The sequence below is a fragment of the Saccoglossus kowalevskii genome, chromosome 9 (assembly GCF_978046115.1).
Source record: "Saccoglossus kowalevskii chromosome 9, keSacKowa6.1, whole genome shotgun sequence".
Taxonomy (NCBI): Eukaryota; Metazoa; Hemichordata; class Enteropneusta; family Harrimaniidae; genus Saccoglossus; species Saccoglossus kowalevskii.
In genome coordinates this window covers 30,939,900-30,952,209 of record NC_140649.1, presented here as the reverse complement: position 1 = coordinate 30,952,209, position 12,310 = coordinate 30,939,900, and the positions used below count along the sequence as shown (strand labels likewise).

The 12,310-nt window shown below is 31.3% G+C and overlaps 1 protein-coding gene across 1 annotated transcript in view; it reads left to right on the top strand.

The window, feature by feature from the left end:
* LOC100376789 (uncharacterized) overlaps window positions 1-12,310 on the top strand; it is a 49,915-nt gene that overhangs the window by 19,158 nt on the left and 18,447 nt on the right. Inside the window, exon 2 of the mRNA XM_002739110.4 lies at window positions 945-1,111. Coding sequence (XP_002739156.1) covers window positions 1,037-1,111 — 75 coding nt within the window. The 5' untranslated portion in view covers window positions 945-1,036. The remainder of the gene's footprint in view (window positions 1-944; window positions 1,112-12,310) is intronic.

Below are 12,310 nucleotides of genomic sequence, written 5' to 3'. Positions count from 1 at the left end.
ATACTGTAAAATACTTTATTCTGAATATCTGATGAGTAAAATTTTTAAAACCACAGAAAGTAATTAATTTTATATTTTTTTTATTTTAATGACATTTTTTCCCATTATTTTTTCTTTTAATTTTATCTCTTTTTGAATTTTTTTATTTGTATATCTTTGTACATATTTATGTTCTTTACCATACAAAAATCCTCTGAAGGGGTGAAAGTTATTATTATTATTATTTAAAAAAAATATTATTTATTTTCACTTGGAATTTATTTTTGTTGTTTTCTTTGAAGAGATGATTCAGTGAAAATAAAATCTAGTGAATATACTATTTTCCTATATTTTACATTCAGCTCATCAAAAATCAGTGAAAATAAATTCCATACAAACACCAAAATTAATTCCAGCTAAAATAAAGTATTTTTCAGTATGGTAAAACTATATAATGTAAACAAGGTATGCTCAGATAAAAATGTTTCACTTTGTTCATAACTCCAGTATTTCTGAAACATACACAAACATTATTTTCACTATGACGTTTTCACATCACGTCTTCATCTACATGTGGTCATAGAACTACTTTGTCACATTTTCTTCTACATGTGGTCATAGAACTACTTTGTCACATTTTCTTCTACATGTCGTCACAGTACTATTTAATTGTCACATTTTCTTCTACATGTGGTCATAGAACTACTTTGTCACATTTTTGTCTACATGTCGTCATAGAACTACTTTGTCACATTTTCTTTTACATGTCGTCACAGAACTACTTTGTCATATTTTCTTCTACATGTGGTCACAGAACTACTTTGTCACATTTTTGTCTACATGTCATCGTAGAACTACTTTGTCACGTTTTCTTCTTCATGTTGCCATAGAACTACTTTTTGTACAATATAAAGGTCAAAACTCATATTTATTTGGTACTGACAATAAATTATTATATTTTTCAGATATATCATCCATAGTGATGTAAATTGAAGTGATGAAGTCCAAGTTATTATTATTTTGATTTTGTATTTACACCTTAACTCTACTAGTCAACATGACTGAGAGATGCTTGGCAGCTTTGGATTATGTGGATTTACAGTGCAAACAGGTCCATAGAAAACACTATAAGGTAAGGTCAAGGGTCAAGTTATCTATGCAAACAGGTCCATAGAAAACACTATAAGGTAAGGTCAAGGGTCAAGATATCAATGCAAACAGGTCCATAGAAAACACTATAAGGTAAGGTCAAGGATCAAGTTATCTATGCAAACAGGTCCATAGAAAACACTATAAGGTAAGGTCAAGGGTCAAGATATCAATGCAAACAGGTCCATAGAAAACACTATAAGGTAAGGTCAAGGGTCAAGATATCTATGCAAACAGGTCCATAGAAAACACTATAAGGTAAGGTCAAGGGTCAAGATATCAATGCAAACAGGTCCATAGAAAACACTATAAGGTAAGGTCAAGGGTCAAGATATCAATGCAAACAGGTCCATAGAAAACACTATAAGGTAAGGTCAAGAATCAAGTTATCTATGCAAACAGGTCCATAGAAAACACTATAAGGTAAGGTCAAGGGTCAAGATATCAATGCAAACAGGTCCATAGAAAACACTATAAGGTAAGGTCAAGGGTGGGTCAAGTTATCTATGCAAACAGGTCCATAGAAAACACTATAAGGTAAGGTCAAGGGTCAAGATATCAATGCAAACAGGTCCATAGAAAACACTATAAGGTAAGGTCAAGGGTCAAGTTATCTATGCAAACAGGTCCATAGAAAACACTATAAGGTAAGGTCAAGGTTCAAGTTATCTATGCAAACAGGTCCATAGAAAACACTATAAGGTAAGGTCAAGGGTCAAGTTATCTATGCAAACAGGTCCATAGAAACACTATAAGGTAATGTCAAGGGTCAAGTTATCTATGCAAACAGGTCCATAGAAAACACCACAAGGTAAGGTCAAGGGTCAAGTTATCTATGCAAACAGGTCCATAGAAACACTATAAGGTAAGGTCAAGGGTCAAGTTATCTATGCAAACAGGTCCATAGAAAACACTAGAAGGTAAGGTCAAGGGTCAAGTTATCTATGCAAACAGGTCCATAGAAAACACTATACAGTAAGGTCAAGGGTCAAGTTATCAATGCAAACAGGTCTTGCCATAAATGATTTCCATGTTGATTTGTATCAAACAGAGACCAAACTCAAAATAGACGATTGTAAGACAGATTGAGGGGGATATTACATCTTTGATGGAAAATAAAATTATGAAATTAGTTGCGTTGTCATTGACTTTTACAATAAGAACAAAAATGGTCACAAAACGTATGCACATTTTATTAGAATATTAAATTACAAACCACCCAAATTTACAAGGTTAAAACTTTTAGATCTGTTGGAACACAATCAAAATATTCATCATTATCTCCACTGATGAATGTGTTGGGCTGTATGCAAACTCTCAATGTAAAGCACTTTTAGCCATGATGTTTTGACTACAATTTGACCTGCAACAACGTTCTTTGACCTAATGGGTCAAGTCTGTTATTAACCAATCAGAATGCTGTGTTGTACCACAGTCCCTCTATCACCGTGACTGACACAATTCTTTGGAAATTCCTTTCTGGTAACACAATGTGGAAGTGAATTATCGATGTCGAAGTACGATCTGTTGGAATTGATTTTGACAAATAAACGGCATGATTTTTGCAAAAAACTGGTAACTAGCAATTTTTGATAGGTGAACTGAATATGGCATTTTACTTTTATTAACAGGTCATTGTCAAAGTGTAGTTTACGCATGGTCACCATGGTCTACGCACCATGATCGATATCCATGCTGTATCATATAAAAACGATTACCGGGTACCATTATTCTTAAGCCACAGTCCCTCTATCACTGATATGGGACTGTGGTTAAGCAATTTTGAAAGACCAAGTTTTAAATTAGTGGCATTTTGAGGGGGTGGACGCTTTGCCGAATGTGACCCCGAATATAAAAATTGCGCAAAAGTGGGGGGTATGCGCTTGACCGGGCATGGGCGCTAACGTAGTCGAGTACGGTATTTGAGATATGGGTCAGAACTCCCGTAATTAAATTAAATTGTTTCTTTATTGTTAATAATACAGCATATTATTTGACGTCCAAGATTTGTAAAAATAATTTAGTGGAATTTAGCTAAGTTAGTTTAAGTGAGGGATGTACTGTAAAATGGAATAAAATGACTCATTGTATGCAGCAACTTTGAAACTGTTTTTGTTTTTTTTATATATAAATATTTTTTTTTGTGCTCAGATATATAAACTATGGTAATATTCACATACCAATAAATGATTTTGGATATCGGTTTAGCTTGCATTCCACAGGCACTTTAACCAAAATGTTTCATGTCAAACTAATGAGGGCGCCATCTAGTGGCTAATTATATGCTTCTTTTGTTTTTTTTAACATCAGGGATAACTAGCTGTATTTGCATACAACTCCAGGTATTTATTATTTTCATATAAAAAATGTCACCAAAATAAATATAAATTTTCCATAATAATGTGACGATGGTAACAACAGAAAATGAGGTCAGTTTTATCTGCCCATTTTACATGCAAGTATAAGGTGCTTGCTGTTTTTTAGGAATCATTGCATAAAATTCAATTTCTGTATTTACAAATGTTCTTATAATATATAACCTTTCTGATTATGATTAATGTAATTGTAATTCAGTTTATTATGTTTATTACCAGTAGATATTATACATTCATTTATATTTAACCTTATTAATCTGCCAAGGTCTGTCATTAATCAATTGACCCAGAGAGCTATTGATAGGGCACACTTCATTGATCTTAATTACTTAGAGATTTGAGAATTTTTATTCTGATTTTATCATGTCATCAAGTTCATTGGTTGTTAATCAAAGTTTATTATCAAGTTCATTGTTATACAGTAAACAGTTAAATTTTCACCACTATTTGGAATCTTATCATTTTAGAATGTTTGTGAGAACAATATTTCACTAAATCTAATTTGTTCGCCTTCTACAAAATGTCATGATTTCCAGTGAATCATAAAATTCTTTCGATACATTTGAGCAACATATTTTCCCGCCAAAAATTGTGTCTATTTGTATGTATTTTTCTATAATTTTGTTGAAATTTTTGAACCAAATGCACATAATTTCCTACTGACAACAGGGTTTGATAAAAAATTTGAATTTGATGCTCGGAATGATTTACCAGAATATATTCATATTCATATTATGGAATATTGTTTTTTTTTCATTCTTTAATTAATTCAAACCAAGTTCAGTGGTTGCAAAGTAAGAAATTTCCCAAGTCGAGAAAGTCTTAAAATTGTGTACCAATGAAGTCTTAGTTACATAACCTTGAATAATTAAGTGAAAATTGACCAAATAAAAGAACTGATTACATCAATTTAATGTCATATTGATTTTCTCCAACTTGACAATAGAGTTATGTGTGTGTTGGGGCTTCACATCAATTTGATAAATAATACAGTCAATATTAACATAATCCATAGTAACAAAGGTATTCCCATAAATTCTATCACCTCCATGCAAGTAATGTAAGTAAACTTATAAAAGAAACCATTCACATACAGTGATACTCTCTGTGTATAATTGAATGTTGCTATCAGTGTAACCAACCAGTATACACTCAATTATTCAAACCCGGATTATCTATATTCCTGATTATCACACTATTTTTCTATTTGTGAGTTTTTTGCTGTCACGCAGTTTGCAATTTGGTAGGAATCAAAATCAAATTCAATCAAGTTTGGCCATCTTGGTGACTATTGTAACCACATTGCTTTGGTTTTTTTAAGATGATCTTCTGTTGCATTTATGATATCTTCAAATCTCAAATTTTGATGAGTATTTTTAAAAAGTGATATTTCCAAAACTTTATTACTTAATGGATATAGGTACCTCAGGTGGGTCGCTCTCAGATTTGTTAATTCTGTGATAATACCTTTGAATATCTAATTTTGATGAATATTTTTGTCATTTTTGGTAAAAAAGAATATTTTTGATTCTTTTGTGCATTTCCAAAACTACAGATTTATGTTCACCTAGCAAGATTCATGTTTATTACAATATTCCTAATTGTGTTAATATAGATATCTTTTAAATCAAATCCATGCCTTCAAATTTACTCTGAACACACAACCTCTTTCTTGCACTATTGTACAGATTGCTTGTGAAATGCACATCACTAACATTGGCGTTACCGTATATCAACTGAAATGCTGCTTGTGTAAAGATTAAAACCATTTATTTATTTAATGCCTCTATGTAAAGTCCACACCAGGTAATCTGACCCCATGATGTCACACCCCCAGGATGTGCTTGGTTTTAGTATTGTTCACACATTTCACAGCATAATGACAGATAACCTTCAATTATGTTCCCACGCTAAACAGGTCAGCATAATAGCTTGGTATTTCAAAGCAAAGACCCAAGTGTTTTTTTCCAAAGCAAGGAACTGCTTGATGTATTAGTTATAATTGTTGCGATATTTCTACCATAGGTTGAAACTTTCTGGTGTCACTTGCATTTCAAATACTTCCAAAGCAAACATGAGCAGTACTTGTGTGTAGTTATATTATGAAAACGTTTGTCCAACAATGTTTTATTATATTTGTATCAAACCCATGCTAAAGTGACATAGATTCAGCACATACTTGTAGTTTTTTTTAGCTTGCACTAAGCTTTTGGGAACAGTTTTTGACATCTTAGCCTGTGCTTAAGGAGTTGCGAATATAGTTATTAAAACATATCGCCAAATTTTCTTTTACTTTTACCATTTGGCTTTATTTATTTCACTGTTCTCAAAATCTAGATAAAAAATATGGTCAAGGAACTACTTATGACACAAAAAATGTGTCAAACACCTTTATTATTAGTTTTTAATGTTAAAACTTTTTTGGACTCAATTATAGATGTACAGCTTTTCTCCATATTATCAGTGTACTATTTTGAGCATAAGAAAGTTTATTTTATTAAAATGGCACTATGTGGTTTATAATTTGTTTACAATCTTCAACTAACTCTGTAGTACTAATACCAGTATAGTCTGAATAATAGAATAGCAATCAGCTCTGTCACTGATTGTGCAGCTGTTCAAAACATGTCTTATTTTAATAGATACTATTAAATCACAGAAAATTGACTTGTTAGAAATTTGCTTTGAAATATTCTACTTTATTCTGTAACTTTGTTGGGGTTTGAATGAAATCTCCTTCATCAAAACTAGTTTTGAAACTGTTGAGAATCTTAGTGATGCAATGGTTTGTATGAATTGTTTTGTGGGATTTTGAAAACATTGCTCAGACTGAAGACGTACCCCCTCCCCCCCGCACCACTGCAAGCATACATACACCAGGTATGTCTATGCTTTTTTAGAAACCAAACAATAACTTAATTGTTGTACAGCTGAACAATCCTCTGTTGTCCTTTGGGGAAACTGTTAAAAAAAATGGCATTGTCATTTGCTATAGCCGACTGCTGTCTTTGATTTTTGTTGAATAGCAACGTCTGAATTGTCATGTATTATGTACGAGACATGCAGTAAGATGTTTTGAATAATGGTGTGTTGGTTGTTTACGAGTTTAAGAACCTCATGTTTTTTTTTTAGTCCCTTGGACATGTGTGTTGCCAAGAAACAATTTGAGTTTGACAAAATTGCTCATGGTAGTGGTTGCCATGGCGAGTTGACTTGATGGCTACTTGGAATGTGAAGAGAACTTCCATAATGTTCATGCCCTTGACATTTCTAGATGTTTGTTATTACATTACTCAACTTCATAAAATTATTTTGCTCATCAGTTTTTTAGCTCCATTCTCAACTTTGTCAAGCGAAGCTTATCATATGAGTGATTGTTCATCGCCGTCCGTCGTCTGTAGTCTGTCTTTTACTTTTTACATTTTTGTCATCTTCTTCAAAACCATTAAACCAAATGCTTTCATATTTGCAACATAGATTCTTTGGGTCTGATTTGTTCATTTCATGATGATATCTTCAATTCTCTAATTTTGATGAATATTTTTGGTAAAAAGTGATATTTTCGACTTCTTGTTAAAAACCCCAAGTTCAATTGCTTTGATATTACATATATAGGTACTACATGTGGACCTCTCTCAGATTTGTTCATTTCGTGATGATATCTTCAATTGTATAATTTTGATGAATATTTTTGTAATTTTTGGTAAAAATATTCGAACTCTTGTTAAAAACAGCAAGTCTGATTGCTCTGATACTATACATATTGTTCATTTTCTAATGATATCTTCATTTCTTTAATTGAAATGTGCATTTCTAAAAGCGGAGCTATCTCAATCGACAGGCTGCTTGTTTATTTTATTTAATTTGGTATTTTTTTATGAAACATATAATTGTCCAACTTTTGATCAAATTCTGTCCAAAAATGTTAATATGAAAAATACACAATTGTGATGGACAAAATAGTTTATACCGAAACAATTCTAAAAAATACCAACACCCTTACCCAAAACAAAACATTTTTTTCTCATCAATTTGCATACATTTTTATTATTCCAAATTTTTTTCTTTTTGCTTATTATCGTAAAATTGATAAATTGAAAACTGTTGATTCACAGCGTTATCTCTAGAGATATTGTTGTACATGTATTATGGTTGACTAGCCTTACTGTGTCACTTTGCACAAATACAATGTACACACCTATGTTCAGTTCTGATGTGTTTTGTCACATAGTCATATGCTACAATGGTGTTACCTTAATGCTGGGTTAACTCTACACTTCTGCATGTATACCGAATTCTCAGGTCCATGTTAATTTCACTCCAGTTGTTATGCACATTTCATGAATATAAAAACAAGATGTTTGATTTTCTTTACAGAATTTGAATGTTACCTGCTGACTCTAGATTTCTTATTCATTTTTGCTATCAATGGAGGATTTCAGCAGGAAATGTGTTAAAGTCTATATAAAGATTTACTGTAACATTATAATGCTATGTTCTCACACGTTTAAAAAACGCCGATGTTAACACTGTTTTTTTGTTGTGCAAATATTAGATAATCTGCTGAATTGTCTGCTCGCGTTCTCACTCAGTAAAAACACCAGCGTTTGAGGATTGAATGCTGGGTTTCTACCTAATATTTTGTGTACCGTAGTACATCCTGAAATGGCATAATTTTTCGGATCTCTACCACTTCTGTTGTTGTACCCAGTCGCTTCTCTGTACTTTATACATAAAATTGTTATCTTCTGTTGACATTGTAATGACGTCCTGTCCAACCTCTTTTCGGCCGCTTTCTCTGCAATCACAGCATATACTCTAGCATCCCTAGACATTCCGTCCATCATTCTTTGAATATTTGATTCTCTCAATACAGATACCAGTAATCTCGTTTCTTCGTCTGACCAGTTCGACATTCGACTTGTAACCTCTGACACCATCTTGTGTAACGACAAGCATAAATAAGTTGCCGATAGAGGGCTTTTGGCCATCGTATTGTGTTCACACGGCACATTGCGTTGTGCAAGAGCCGCTGTGGCAACAGCGTTTAGGATCTGGTCCACCCCTTTTACGACGGTGTCAAAAACGCCGGCGCCACAACAGCGTATTCTGTTCATACACACACATTTTAACAACGTTCTAAAATAAAAGGCGTTGTGACAACAGCTTATTTCGTCTAGTGAAAACACCACTATTGTTTCCCTTGGTGTAATTATTTACTGTAACATTGTTTCCATCTGTCAACTTTTGTAACTACCGATGAATACAAATTAGAAGGAATATAATTACATGTACATCTTAATGCAAGCTTGATATAAATTACATACTGACAAGTTACTGGCTATATCCAAAGACTGGGTTATGTTTGCCCTGATGCAAACACAATAATTTATATGTAGATAGATAGATATTTTATTTGACACAAAATTTAGTATGAATGAAAAAAACATAAAATAAATCAATGGTCAAGAAAAACACAAACAAAACAATAGACTAAACTAAAGCTTAGAAATAAAATCAATAAATTTTCCCAAGCAATTGACAATGAAGCTATCTTTAGTGTCTCGCAAGCACTTGAATTTCTCAAGAGTTGATAACTTGCAAATGTTGTCATCATAAATTGCTAATTCAGCTTCAAATTTAGTACGAGCTTGTACAATCTGACTATTTTTACAATTGAGTAAAACATGAAATTCATCCCCAATAGCCTGTTCATTACATAGAAAACAAAACCTTTGCCCTGAAGGTGTTTTATTATATCTACATTTTTCAATTTGCAATGAGTGAGTGAGTGTATTGTAACTTTATAAATGTCTAGAATCCTTTTTTATTACTTTTGAGATGAAACATGTATTTAGAAACAACTATTTCTGGTGACCTTGTCTGGCATGACACACAAAACTGAGTGGTGTCATGATTGAATGTAGTACAATTGTTACATATTCTAATTTTCAACATCATTAAATGGCCATCCCACCACTGGGTATACCCTCAAACTCTCCACTGATCCGGCCAGCATGACGTAGTTGGGTATTTATGACTCCACTCTCTAAAGGAGGGTGTGTTGAGTCATCGTCACCATGGTGACAGCCCAGCTAGGGACATAAAAAAACAATTGTACTGATTGTTTCATTGTATTCATTGATGTTGACGGATTATCATTTCGTGAGTACTTTGTGCGAGAGTAAAGCCGCTGATCTCCTTATTGTTATCGCTTCGGCAACAAAGTCGCTCCATCGGAGTTCATGTGCCATCCCCAAATCATTTGTATAATACTCCTTTCAACTTAACACTCTGTAATCATACTGTTCACTGGTCAGTGTTTAGGAACATGTGTGTACTGAAGCCAAAACAATATCCGCAGTGATAAAGACTTGATCCTACCGTGGGCAAGTGGATACATTGTTGGACGATGAGCGAACATGCAACGCTCAACAGGAGACTAAATCCGATCAAAACCATCTGCTTGTAGCTTACAGGGAAATGTTGCGCGTATAAAACGATTACCGAGGTCAGGGGATTCGTAAGAAGTCTCTAATTTTTTGACAGGTATTGTGCATTTAATATATAATAACATGTAGTGAGTGAATTCTAAGTGTTTCTAAGGGTTGTACAGTTGTTTAGAAACAAGTTGGAAAACATACCATGTTTGAGCAACAATTTATAGTTGTTTTTCCACTTTAAATATAAGTTTCCTTACAAGCTTTCCTTTATAGCTGTGGTGTGGTTAAAGAGTTTCCATACAATGCTATAGAATTAACAAAACCCAAGACATTGCCCCCAGGATATGAGTAAACTGGTAAATGAAATAAATTATTTGAACTGCAAAAAGTCAGTTTCTGCTGACACAAAAAGTTTGGACGAAAACATTTTTCCAAAATTTTCTTTAAAGTTATAAATAAACTAAACTAAACTATAAATTTGTTTGCTTCGAATGTCAGTCAACTTTCGTTGCTTATCGCAAAATAATTCATGTATATTTTCTGTATCTTTTGCTAATGAACAATTACGTCCATGTTGTCAAGAAATTATACACAAAATACATGAAAATATGCAAAATACTGCATCAATATTTTGGCAAGATAAAAATTATGATGTTTAAAGCAGTGTATGAAATTGGCCATAAATTATTACCAGACATCAGGACTAGTAAGTTTCCTGTACTGGTAGAAAGTTACCTCCTGCTTACCCATGCAGTGATTCATAATTAGCCACACAAATTGTGATTTCCACGATGCTACAATTGTTTGTTTACTCCTGGTCTTGTCGTATATATAATTGGCTTCCTTTCCTTGCTGTCTTTGATTTTCATTGCTGTTATGAGGCATGCAGTTCAAATGTTTGTTTCTAAAATGTCAGCTGATCATGTAAACAAAGAAGTCTTGACAGTCACATACTATTTATTTATTTATTTATTTATTTATTTATTTATTTATTTATTTATTTATTTATTTATTTATTTATTTATTTATTTATTTATTTATTTATTTATTTATTTATTTATTTATTTATTTATTTATTTATTTATTTATTTATTTATTTATTTATTTATTTATTTATTTATTTATTTATTTATTTATTTATTTATTTATTTATTTATTTATTTATTTATTTATTTATTTATTTATTTATTTATTTATTTATTTATTTATTTATTTATTTATTTATTTATTTATTTATTTATTTATTTATTTACTTATTTACTTATTTACTTATTTACTTATTTACTTATTTACTTATTTACTTATTTACTTATTTACTTATTTACTTATTTACTTATTTACTTATTTACTTATTTACTTACTTACTTACTTACTTACTTACTTACTTACTTACTTACTTACTTACTTACTTACTTACTTACTTACTTACTTACTTACTTACTTACTTACTTACTTACTTACTTACTTACTTACTTACTTACTTACTTACTTACTTACTTACTTACTTACTTACTTACTTACTTACTTACTTACTTACTTACTTACTTACTTACTTACTTACTTACTTACTTACTTACTTACTTACTTACTTACTTACTTACTTACTTACTTACTTACTTACTTACTTACTTACTTACTTACTTACTTACTTACTTACTTACTTACTTACTTACTTACTTACTTACTTACTTACTTACTTACTTACTTACTTACTTACTTACTTACTTACTTACTTACTTACTTACTTACTTACTTACTTACTTACTTACTTACTTACTTACTTACTTACTTACTTACTTACTTACTTACTTACTTACTTACTTACTTACTTACTTACTTACTTACTTACTTACTTACTTACTTACTTACTTACTTACTTACTTACTTACTTACTTACTTACTTACTTACTTACTTACTTACTTACTTACTTACTTACTTACTTACTTACTTACTTACTTACTTACTTACTTACTTACTTACTTACTTACTTACTTACTTACTTACTTACTTACTTACTTACTTACTTACTTACTTACTTACTTACTTACTTACTTACTTACTTACTTACTTACTTACTTACTTACTTACTTACTTACTTACTTACTTACTTACTTACTTACTTACTTACTTACTTACTTACTTACTTACTTACTTACTTACTTACTTACTTACTTACTTACTTACTTACTTACTTACTTACTTACTTACTTACTTACTTACTTACTTACTTACTTACTTACTTACTTACTTACTTACTTACTTACTTACTTACTTACTTACTTACTTACTTACTTACTTACTTACTTACTTACTTACTTACTTACTTACTTACTTACTTACTTACTTACTTACTTACTTACTTA